The 12766-nt window shown below is 49.1% G+C and overlaps 1 protein-coding gene across 1 annotated transcript in view; it reads left to right on the plus strand.

Moving 5' to 3' along the window:
- The window catches only part of dchs2 (dachsous cadherin-related 2), a gene marked incomplete at both ends in the record, with an annotated part of 31853 nt that extends 21066 nt beyond the window's left edge, over positions 1-10787 (plus strand). Inside the window, 9 exons of the mRNA XM_083693199.1 lie at positions 36-245; positions 453-1313; positions 1599-1712; positions 3033-3244; positions 3627-3778; positions 4000-4130; positions 5149-5435; positions 5664-5805; positions 8113-10787. Of these exons, the coding sequence (XP_083549325.1) occupies positions 36-245; positions 453-1313; positions 1599-1712; positions 3033-3244; positions 3627-3778; positions 4000-4130; positions 5149-5435; positions 5664-5805; positions 8113-10787 (4784 nt within the window). The remainder of the gene's footprint in view (positions 1-35; positions 246-452; positions 1314-1598; positions 1713-3032; positions 3245-3626; positions 3779-3999; positions 4131-5148; positions 5436-5663; positions 5806-8112) is intronic.
- Between the last annotated feature and the right edge of the window lie 1979 nt (positions 10788-12766).

Below are 12766 nucleotides of genomic sequence, written 5' to 3' on the forward strand. Positions count from 1 at the left end.
CTGCTTCTTTCTTTGCAATCTTTGCTCCTCTGCAGTCCAGGGGCGTGACAGCGGCGCCCAGCCTCTCTCCAGCACGGCCACGGTGGCGTGTTCGGTCCTGGACGACAACGACAACCCTCCAGAGTTCATGCAGCCGTGGTTCCACATCAGCCTGCCAGAGAACCTGCCTCCTGGGGTGATCCACACGGCCCAGGCCTCCGACCCGGACCACGGGACCAACGGAACCATGCAGTACTCTCTAGTGGGTCAGTGTTGAGCCTTATCCACAACACCTACAAGCTTTTATACTGTAACAACCCTGTATGAGGCCTGTTAGCGTCTCCACCAAGGGAGTTCACTGTGCGGCCTGTTGAGTTTGATCCCCACTTAAGGCAAGCTACTCTACCCCGCCGTTCGCTACAATACATTTACGTGTGTGTGTGTATATATATATGCTACCATGTTCCCTGTAGGTGAGGACTACGGACGTCGTTTCACCATCAACCCCACCACGGGGGCGGTCAGCACTACGCAGGCTCTGGACCGGGAGCAGAGGGCCAACTACACCCTCACCATCGTAGCCAGCGACCAGGGTCCCTCTCCCCTCAACTCCTCCACCCTCCTCCACCTCCAACTGCTGGACCTCAACGACAACAGCCCCTCCTTCAGCCACAAGAGCTACCGCGCCTCCCTGAGTGAGGGGCTGCCCCCAGGGGCCCAGGTGCTCCAGCTGGCCGCCCTGGACCCAGACGAGGGCCCCAACGGGGAGGTCACCTTCTCCCTGGGGGAGGACAGCCTGGGTGTGTTCACTGTGGAGCCCTCCTCGGGCGTGGTCAGGACCACACGCGCCCTGGACAGGGAGAGCCGCGCCCAGTACACCTTCAGGGCCGTGGCGACCGACGGCTGTACCGAGGGGCCGCGCAGCTCTTTCACGACGGTGACCGTGCAGGTGGAAGACGCCAACGACAACGCACCCGTGTGCGCACAGAGCCCCATCAGCGCCTGGGTTGCCGCGGAAACAACGGCTCCAAACCGGACTGTCGCCACGGTGATGGCGACCGACATCGACAGCGGCGAGAACGGAACAGTGCAGTTTAGCCTGACGGAAGAGGACTCCATGTTTGACGTCGGTAGCGAGTCAGGAATGGTGTTGTTGAAAGTGACGCCAGGCGCCGGATTCTCTGGTAGGAAGCTACAGGTGTTGGCAGTAGACCAGGGGACACCAGCCCTCACCTCCACCTGCCTGGTCCTCATCCACCTGAGGGGAGAAGAGGAGGGTCTGCACTTCACACAGACACACTACCAAGTTACCCTCACAGAGAACAGCAACACCGGTAAGGACTAACTGTGTACATTCAACCATATCAATAGCTGAAGGGCTATGGAAGCCCAAACTGTCATTGTTGCTGTGTCTCACAACAACAAATGTTACTGAATTGATGCAATGATGCACTCCAACTGTGTGAAAGTACCAATGTTAAAGGAAGCTGCACAGTGGTTGTGTTCAAAGGTGAGGTTAGGACCCAGCTCTCGAGACTGACATCAGTCAGCCACCACGGTCTGAAAGTCAAACCGTTCAATATCTCTAATATTGTCTCATTGATCTCTGCTTCTTACAGGCACGTTGGTGGGAAACGTTGCTGCTCGCGACCAAAACAACCACGGACAGAGGATTGACTACAGCATATTCAGCGGTAACGAAAACGCTGCTTTAGCTGTCGACCCACACACAGGTAAGAATCCTCCAGAGAGGTGCCACTTACCCGAATCCGTCCACAAGATCCCTCTTCTCGCCTCTCTTCCTCCACCCCCCCCCCCACTCCCCCCCCACTCCACATCTGTCTAGATCAAGCCCTAGCTAACCTCCTGTGTGCTCCGGTCAGCATTAGCCAACGAGCGTTCCTCAATCAATTGCCTGCAAGAACTCCAAACATGCTTTCTTCTTAGTTCAGGTCAGTTTTAGATGCCAGGAGCACACAGAGCCGATATCCTACCTTCCTTCCATCTCTCCATCCATCCGTCCAGCTTTCCACACTTCCATCCAGACTACTAACCCCAGCTCTTCATCTCCTCAGATCCCTCTCCCGAAAAAGGACTTTATTCCTTCACTTCCAATTAGTGAGGCTAGGCTTCCACAATCCCTTTGGACTGCTTTTCTCTTTCTTTCCCCCACCCTCCTCCCTCTTCCCCCCCCCACCCCCCCCCCCCCTCCATCTCTCTAGTGCTGTCCTCAGTAGACAGGAGTGGGTATGTGGTCTCGTCCTTTGTCTGAGGAACAGACTGTCATGGTGATTATGCTACTGGACGACATCCATGCATTTGCCATCCTGGTTTCATTATGACCTGGATCCAAATAGTCATTGAAATCCTTTCAAATACTTTGAGCGTCTGCCTGGGAGTGCCAGATGGATGGGGGGTTAGTACTTTTGGGACAAGTCCATTGGTTCCATTGCGCCAGGCACACTCAGTCAAGCGCAGCAAAGTATTTGAAAGTATTTGAAATGCACTTGAACCCAGGTCTGGTGTGCTGTACTGGACGATGTCAGGGGCATTTGCCAGACTGGTTTAATTATGACCAGACTCTCTCTCAGAGCCCCTATGCTGTGTGCAATTAGTGAGGCAAGGCTTCTACAATCCCTTTGGACTGCACTCTCTCTCTCTCTTTCTCTCTCTCTCTCTCTCTCTCTCTCTCTTTCTCTGTCTCTCTCTCCCTCTAGTGTTATGAAGTGTTGTCTCTCTCTGAGCCCCCATACTGTGTGGCTACAGAGATGAAGGCTGAAGAGCCAAATAGTACCAGTCCCCCCTTTTCAATGCCCACTAAGTCTTTCATGTTCCTCTTTGATGATTTGTGTGTGTATATATTTTAAATGTGCCACAGATTTCGGGGAAAAAAATAAAAGTGCTAACATACATGATCACATGCGAAGCAACATGTATACATTTGATGCGCACAAAACATACCGGGTAGATGCATAACACAGATGCACTGCAATGCATACAGAGATGCTTGACACTCCCCCCCCCCCCATCCCCCCTCATTCCTCCCGCTCTAGGTGAGATCACAGTGAGCGACGGGTCCCATCTGGACTACGAGGAGGGCAGACTCCTCCACCTGGTGGTGTTGGCTGACAGCGGCGCTCAGACGGCCCACTGCAGGGTGACCGTGTCCCTGCAGGACATCAACGACAACCCCCCCGCCATGGAGCAGGGCTACTACCGGACGGCCGTCTGGGAGGGACAGCAACACAACACCTACGTCATGCAGGTGAGACTGATTGCTGAGTGCTGAAACCTGTACTTTTGCACCCAAAAAAAAATAAAACAATTGTTTTCTTCCTCGTGGCACTTATTTATTATTGAAAGTTTTTCTTGATCATTGAGACGCATATTTGTTTCATTTGCTTTGGAACGAATGTACTTATTGGAAGTCACTCTAGATAAGAGCGTCTGCTGATGCACTGTCATGTAAATGTAAAATGCTGACGTCATGAATCACTGCCCAGGATGAAAATGTGCCTTCTGGCTAAATCTGGTGTATTTAGGGAAGTGTAGATCAATGTGCATTGTCCCTGTCCAAGTAAATAGAATGAAGTAGAGTAATACTCACATGTGTACAATGGTTCCATTGGTCCCTCCTGTCGTTGTAGGTGGTGGCATCTGATGCAGACAGTGGTGTGAACGGCCAGATTGAGTATTCCATCGTGTCTGGTAACCTTAACGACGCGTTCGTCATGGACTCAGTGCGAGGGATCCTGGCAACCAACGCGGTTCTGGATCGGGAGATTACGTCATTTTACAAGTATATATTTGCAACATTCCTTTCATGTGTTTCATCAAACATTTTATTTTCTAATTCAGCCCTGAATATAGAAGTTGTTTTGTGTTCAAGGCCTGTCCTGCAGGCCAGAGACATGAGAAACTATTGATGATTCTGTAAATGAAACGCGTCTGTCTGTCTGTCTGTCTGTCTGTCTGTCTGTCTGTCTGTCTGTGTCTCTCTCTCTCTCTCTCTCTCTCCAGGCTGGTGGTCCAGGCCTCAGACAAAGGCAGCCCTTCTCTGAGCAGCACGGCTACAGTCAGGGTCCAGGTGGTAGACGTCAACGACAACAGCCCCACCATTCCCCCCATGGAACTTGTGGTCGTAGCAGAGAGTAAGACACGTGATCGTTGAAATTATTATTATGTCTTCCACTTGATAGATGGAATGTCTGTAAGGTGATATTTCAGCAAATAGAGCATACACGATTTCAGCCACAAATTTCTTCCAAAGTTCTCATGACAACATTTACATATCTGCTGTAACCGCGGGTCATCTGGGGTGAACCTGACACCTTGACTCGCACAGGATGAAGAGAAGACCCGCACAAATGACCCACGGAAATGAATAGAAGATCTGATCAGATGATCCACGGTTACAGCAGATATGTAAATGTTGTCATGTCTCATTTGAATTCTGACAGTCACACTTTTTGGGTCTTTTCTACTCATGCAGTGTGAGATGCTCAAAGGGGCGATTAAGGAAGTCAACCAATGGGAATCCAGGATGATGTGTACAAAATGCAAGTTGCATTTGGGACCGTACTATAGAATACTTAAAATAAGGTCTGCCTTTTAAATATAGATATATATTTATATATATAGCGAAAGTCATCATGATCATTTGAAATTCCAAATCTTTTTAAGAATAGACAGTCCCTGCTGAGCTGGATATTGCGTCCAAATTATCCTTATGGTTTAGGTTTTGTCTTGGTGCATGGGAAGACATTCTCAAACATTAAAGGGGAGGTTGAGAGGGGCTCCTTCCCAGTGTGAGGGCTACCATCCGGTCTGCTCATGCAGCGTACATTGCGTCAAGACAGCATGACATGGAGAATTTGTCTTGCAGTAAGACCCTCTCATTGGTTGGAAACGTCTGTGTTTGTGAAAATCGTGTCTGCCTGGCTTTGTGTTTGTAGCATGTTATAAGACGTGTATGAGCATGTATGACTGCATTGCACTCAGCTACGTTGTCAGTTGAAATACAGTCTCTGTAAGAAATGAGAAAACACAATGGATACATGATAAAGACATAAGGCATCATACGTGCCAGGGTTACAGTGTGTTGTGTTGTGTTGTGTGTGTGTGTGTGTGTACCTCATAGAAAGTGTTATCGATCATTCTCCTCTCCAGATCTGCCGGCAGGGTACATGGTCACCCAGGTGATGGCCAACGACGTGGACCTCAGCTCCTCCCTCACCTACAGCTTCTCTGACAACACCAGCGTGGATGGGAGCTTTGCCATCGATCTCTACACCGGGGTCATGACTCTGACACGACCCCTGGATCGTGAGGAGCAGACGGAGCACACTCTGAAGGTGTGGGCGTCTGACTCCCTCCATCTGACCTCAGCAGAGGTGAAAGTTCACGTGCTGGATGTCAACGACAATGCTCCAGTCTTCTCGCGGGAGTCCTACCAGGTACAGCTACCCCTTTCTGCCCATATGGTAGTTTGTGTTTTGGAGAAATGATTTTCATCATATCAAGAAGTGTTCAGTTGACTATTTTGTTTCTTCCATATCCTACCATTGCCTTATTCAGTTTTGCATTTTATAGAAGTCAACTTTGATGTTTTTGAATGCAATTATATTTATGGTAGCTGTACAATCATTTATGATTTGCTATTGACCCTGTGTTTGCACCTCTAGGTGGCGCTACCGGAGCTGGCCTCTGCTAACACACTGGTCCTGAGTGTGTCTGCTACGGACAGAGACTCGGGCCTCAACGGCCAAGTCACCTACAGACTCCTCTCCTCTCCCCTACAGGGCTTCTACATACACCCAGACAACGGTAAGTCTAGGGGTCGTAGAGGTGGTCGCCCAACCATAGTGTAAACCCCACCTCAACTCAGATTATAAGATCGTTTAAAGTCTTTGATGGACCTGGAAGTGCAAATTGCACACACGCACCTCTAGCGAACATTCTGACCTAAATGAAACGTTGTCATCGGTAGAATCCGTTGTTCCTTGGTCTACATTGATTGCTGCTGCAATGGTAACAACGGAGAAACTTAAGCTGCTGTCTCCTAAAGCTCCAAGTGAACTAATGGTGGAGGCCGTATGGAACTGGGCCCATTGTCGTCCTCATACAAAACACAGCAGCATCCAAGGACAAGTCACTAAGAAATCCAAGGCAGAACCCAGATAGCTGGGCCCGTGAACAATGGATATTATCCTCCAGTGATGATACAAAATAGGCCTCCAGTCTTATTCAAATGAATCGGCCTGTCGAATGTAGCTTAAAAGCGCTCGCTGTCTGAGTGTGCTGTCCAAGGTTCATGTCTTACGACTGTCTGGCAGCGTGATTTTTATATTCGTCTTTTATATTCCCTCGTTTAAAATCCCATTTCTCTGGCGCGGCTGGACTTATTTTACTACTTGTGCCAAGAAATTAGGTTTTGGTGCCAACAGTATTAAGTCTATGCCCAGTCCTGCTCCAGATCAAGGGTTATCCAGAGTGTTCATACTCAAACTGCCCATATGGAGCCCTAGGTTTTGCCATCGTTTGTCTTTTTACAGGCTGGGATGTGTGAACGAGGGAATGAGAGAGACTGGGAGAGGGAAAGAGAGGAAGAATGTGGGAGAAGGAAATGGAGGGAGGTGTAATATTGGAGAAGGCTGAGGGTGAAACAAAGAGGGGCGTTGAGAGGTCATAGGTATTGAGGTCTCCTGATGAATCTCTCCTTTAAAGTGGGCTTTTAGAACAAAAAGATAAAGGCCCCGTCAGCCCGGCCGTGCTTTTCTACTAAAAAAGTACTCAAAGAACGGAAACACCAGAAATGTCATACTGTATGTCACGGCATATTTGCAATAACACAGTGCAGCACTAGGATGTCATATCAGCTAAAAAATGTAAAAATGACTAATGTGGGCCCTTTAAGTCAACACACTACCCAACCAGTAAAGGAGATGTATTGAACCAGACCAGAGTGCTGAAGCCTACAAGACCACTAACGACATTGAAAGCTGTCTGGCATTCTGCGCCCCCCACCTTCTATCATTCAAGGGTGATTTGTAGCCTCCTCCTTGAGGCCAGACTTCAATATCAAGGAGATATCGGCCATGTTATGCGGTGAGAGTTACTAAAAGGGAAGCAACAGTTGGATTTGCCTCAACATTTAAAATTGAGCCTCTCAGAAACTGTCTCTTAATCTTAACTGGAACCAGAAATGTGATACTGGCACAGTTCCTTCATGGTTCCTCGTGTTCCAGCCCCTTATGGGTTCCACTCTTGTGAGTTATGTGTGTCTAGATGACATACAATATAACTGGAAAAGCAGCTATACTAAAATGACTTGGCTCATTGTACAGTATTTACCTGGTGTGTGTGTGTGTGTGTGTGTGTGTGTGTGTGTGTGTGTGTGTGTGTGTGTGTGTTCGTTGTCAACCCATGAGCAATGAACATACTTGATATTTCATTCATTAGGGATACTTCAAAATTAAGCCAACAGCATTTACAAAACCAGAGTGTCATCTTGCCAAGTCTCTCTTGGAAAGTAATGTAATCTAAAGAGCACTTTTACTGAAAAAATTCCACTGAAAAACACAACTTCATATGGTTCTTATTGTGAAAACTGTCAGCAAGTTGACTGACAGTGTGACCGACAGAGTTCGAACCTGGTTCTCACATGCTCTGCAATACTATTTTAGCCCACTGACCTATAGCCTAGGCAAGTCTTCATGTCTCAGGCAAAGTCACACAAGCCTGGTCCACCAAAGTCAAAGGCCCTTAGTGTTCCAGTTCCAGAGTATAGCCCCTGAGACAAGCCTCTAAAGTCATTACAGAATACAAAGGTAAAGTAGATATTTTCAGTTCAGTATTCACGCAAATAAGTATAATATATAAGTATATTGATAATGGTGATAAAACAGTACATTTAATTTGAAAGAAATTGTACGTAAAATATTCAATGTATTTGGTATTTAAAGCTCTCTGCAGGCAAATCGAGAAAGCATTGTATTGTAAGATGACGCACTTCTGAACTTGTTTGAAAATAATGCTATTAATTTTTGTTGTTATTTAGAGACAATGTCTAACTACAAACATTCTCTCACTCTCTCACTCTCTCTCTCTCTCTCTCTCTCTCTCTCTCCGCAGGGTCAGTGTTCACTAACAAGCCTCTGCAGGATGTCACCAGTGGTCACATGATCACCCTCCTGGTGGAGGCCAGAGATGGAGGAGACCCTGTACGCTCCACCCTCACCTCTGTTAACATCCTGGTCCTTGATGCCAATGACCACACCCCCCTGTTCCCCCAGGACAGCTATGGGGTCACTGCCCCAGAGGATACCCCAGTAGGAACGACCTTACTGACCCTCACCGCTGAGGACCAGGACTGGGCGCCCGAAAACACCCACCTGGGTTATGCTATCACGGGGGGGAATGAAGAGAAGAGGTTCTGTATGGAGGAGGGAGTGGTACTCACTGAGAACCAACAGAGGGCAGTAGGGAGGCTGGTTGTGTGTGGCGTGTTGGACAGAGAGGCTACGGAGAGCTTTACGCTGACTGTGACCGTGTCTGACCGAGGCGTGCCCCCGCTCAACAGCTCCGCGGTCATCATGGTGACCGTGGAGGACGTAAACGACAATGCCCCGACGTTCGTCAGTGCAGAGTACCACGTCCAGGTCAGCGAGAGCGTCGTCACCGGAACCAGACTGGTCCAGGTGACCGCTCACGACCCAGACCGTGGAAGCAACGGTCAGGTCCGCTATGACATAATTTCGGGGAATGCCAAGGGCCATCTCCGTCTCGAACCTGACACCGGCATTGTAGAAGTTAACACCGCTCTAGACTATGAGGAGGACGTGAAATACGCCCTCACCGTCCAAGCGTCCGACGGAGGCGGGGGCGAATCTAGGAGCCGGAGAGTCTCCTTCACTGTGGTCTTCATCACTGTGTTGGATGAGAACGACAACTCCCCTTACTTCACATTCCCTATGGTCAATTGTTCTGTGCTGGAGAACCTCCCGGCCTTCACTCCAGCCTGCTTGCTCCACGCGATGGACAATGATGCTGGGTCCTACGGCCAGCTGACCTACTCCATCCTCTCCTCCTGCTACATGGACTACGGCAGCGGCAACCCTGACAGGAAGGAGGCCTTCACCATCGACCCCCTTACGGGCGACATCCACACCCGCCAGACCTTCGACTACGAGCGGGAGCACGAGTACTGCTTCGTGGTGGAGGCTCGGGACCCAGGCGACCAGGTGGCGATGGTCAGGGTGCAGGTGGCTGTGGAGGGAGTGGATGAGTTCAGCCCTGTCTTCACCCAGAGACAGTACCAGTTTCGACTGCCTGAAAACGCCAGGACGGGGCTGACCGTTGGTCACGTGATGGCCATGGACCACGATGGAGGACTCGATGGATTAGTGGAGTACTCTCTCGTCACCCCGTCGCCGTTTTTCTCAGTCAACAAAACGACCGGCGCCATTATCGTCTCAGGGCCCGTCTACCGTAGGAGAGGAAGCGGCTTTGCTGAAGAGGATACAGAAGAGCTGCTTATAAATGCTGCTAGTCCCAAACTGGACTCTAGATCTACTTCCTGTGTAGTGTTGATCAACATCTCCAACTCGGCCAAGGCTCTGACCAGGGTCTCCCTCAGCGTCCAGACGGTCAGTCTCACCGTTGCGCTCACCATCTTCCTCCTCCTCCTCCTCAGCTTCGTGGCCCTCGTCCTCTGCTACAAGACCAAAGAGGCCACCCTCAAGAAGACTGCCACGCTCGCCTCCAACCTCAACCACCACGGCGGTAGCGGTGGTAGTAGCAGCAACGGAACGCTCGGCCGACCCGGTGGCCAAACGTCACACGCCATCAGCATCGGCCTGCACGAGCTGAGGGGACCGATTGATTTAAGGGTGAAGAAGGAGATATCCAGTCCCTTGAGGAATTCAGATTCCAGTGGTCGGGGCTCAGCAGAAGGCGAGACTGCGGAGGACCAGGAGATCGAGATGATCAACCAGTATCCATGTCGCAAGAGGATGGGATCCGTCTCTGCCCAGGGCGAAAGGGTTCCCGACTCTGGTATCCCCCAGGACGCAGACCACGTCTCCTACCGCTCAGTGGACACAGGACCAGGGGCCTTAGGAGCATCCATCGCTCCGGCGATGGCGAGCTCTGAGAGCCTCCACAACTTCAGGGAGGAGGGTGGGGGTGAGGGGATGCTCCCACAGACGCTCAGAGTGAGAGATCTTGAGGAGAGCATGAGAACCAGGGGCTATGTCTCTCTCTCCAACAGCCAGGTGTCCCTGGGGGTGAACATGGGGTCCATGATCTCGCTGGTGTGCCCCGAGGAGCAGCTCCGAGGCAGCTATGCCTGGGACTACCTCATGGACTGGGAGCCACGCTTCCAGCCTCTGGCCTCTGTCTTCACAGACATCAGCCTGCTGCCTGACGAGGAGCTCGAAGGGGGCCATGAGGAGCTGGCGTTTGAGGCACACTCCCTCATGCACCCCCCGCCCCTCATCACAGGGGTGGCACAGGCGGGCATCAGAGCCGTGCCCCCCAGGATGCCTCCCCAACGTATGCCCCCCACCCTGAGTCGACGGCCCTCCTACCCCAAGTACGCTTACTCCCCCCTGGGTAGGGACACTGGGCTCACACCCTCTGCCATGACCCCCAGCTTCTCCCCCTCTCTATCGCTGCTCACCATCAGGACCCCCAACGTATCCCCCGTGGTCTCAGAGACTGGCCTTGGGATGGGGGGGTTGGGGGGTGTCAGGTTGGACACAGGGCCCCACACTGCTAGCCTCCTTGATGGGGAGATACAGGTATAGACTGAGAAAAAGACTTTTGACCTTTGAATGATGGCAAAACATTTGCACCCATTATTCTCGTTTGTTCTGTGTTTTGATCTTGCATTTATTCCACAGTCCTTCATTCTACAATTACTGTCGATCTTAACATTTAACCTAAACACACAAGTGATATCTGTGTTGAGCCATCTTGACCTATGTACAGTCTTGCAGAATCTTCTTAACACTGTTTTTGGTGACATGGAGAACCCTCTGATGTAAGAGGGTTCTGCATGGCACCAAAAAGGGTTCTTCTACAGGGACAGGTTGAAGAACCATTTTTGATTTGAGGTAATACCTTGCGGCAATATTCTCTCCTCTAGCACACATTTACTGGTAAATATTTCATTACGCCAATTTGAGGTTGAAATCAGACAAATTCATGAAGTGTACACTAACTTGCATTGTAGTCGGTACGACATTACAACTGGCTTTGTAATAAAAAGAAAAATGTAATATTTTGGAAAAACCTGAACTCTGGTTTGAATTGCAGTTGTACAATGCAGCTCTGTGTACAAGAGCGGATGTTTGAATCTACAATTTATGAAAGTCATAAACATGTTTGCATTCTCAGAAAATGAAACACATTGTTATTGCAGTTTGGTTATATCTTTACCTTGGCCTCAGTTTTCCAGGGTGGTTCTGGAATTGTGTCATTACAGAGCCTATCCCAGGACCATATTGTATGTAGACTACAACAAGTCCCATGAAATGGCACTAGCAGCTGTTTCCAGTAAAGGTGTGTGCGAGTGTGTATATGTGCGAGTGTGTATATGTGCGTGTGAGCATTTGTAAAATATAGACATATTTTGAAAACGGCACTTTATTGTAATGTCGAATAAATTACATGCAAAGGTACAATGCATGTATTTTACTTGTAAATATTTCACTAAAATCTGGGTCAGTTTCTCTGACAGCCCAGTCCTGGACTAAATCACATGTTGACTTTTAATGGAAAATCTCTTGAAGATGCTTTTTAGTCCAAGATTAAACTTAAGCTGTATCCAGGAAACTGGCCGTTAATGGTTCTATCCCAGAATGTGTCAAATGATTAGCTGCGTTTCCATTCTCTCTCATTGCTGAACTGATTTATTTTCTTCATGTACTCCTGAATAAACAACTACAATGGAAACTAGCCTAGGTTGTTTCTTACACACTTAATAAAGTTACAACAATCTTCCCCTCCTGTGATTAGACAAGGGGAAAAGACAACAATTCCACCGCTTTTCTGAGTACTGAGGTCCTATTGATACCACATGGAGAACGAGCCCCATAAGTCTGTATTGTTCCCCCTCCTCCCATGGTTGATGGAGGATCACGGTTGTTAAGAAACTGGAAGTCTCACTCTTTTAAAAATATCTTGGAATCGGGATAGAGAAGAAATGGGGGAATTCTGGTTCCATTCAGCATTCCTCCCAAAACCCATTTTCCACATGGCCACCCTGAGTGTGTTTCTTCCTCCAAACCAAGTGTTCTGTGCAAGGGAGAGGAGAGAAGAGGCCTGATGCTGAAACAATGGTTTAAATCAGGTTCTAATGGAATCCAGACTGGCAGAGGAGCGCTAACTGGTTCCCTGGCAACAGTCATGTCGTACTGAATGTGGTTATTCTGTGGCTTGAGAAGGAACTAACGTGAGAATCCCAAGCCTTGGAGGGGTTGTGTGTATCTTTTGGACTGTTTGCTTGAGGCTGTTTTACTGTTGTTATAGTTTAAAGACCAAGAGCCTTTCTGACACATCTTGCTCCTCGTACCATCCCTGTGTTTGAGGTTGTTTGAACATGAACCTCTGCCATAGCTTTTGGTTGTTTTGCTGATGGCAAAAAATAGTCACGCTTGTTGAAGTCGTGCTGCACAGATCATCCCATCTCACAATGCCTTGAGGTTTTTAACATTTGAAGAACCACATCCATATGACATAGTAACCTGTCAGTTTTGTATGAGTGATTTGTGTGTGTTTTCAC

Source organism: Argentina silus, assembly GCF_951799395.1.
Source record: "Argentina silus genome assembly, chromosome: 21".
Taxonomy (NCBI): Eukaryota; Metazoa; Chordata; class Actinopteri; order Argentiniformes; family Argentinidae; genus Argentina; species Argentina silus.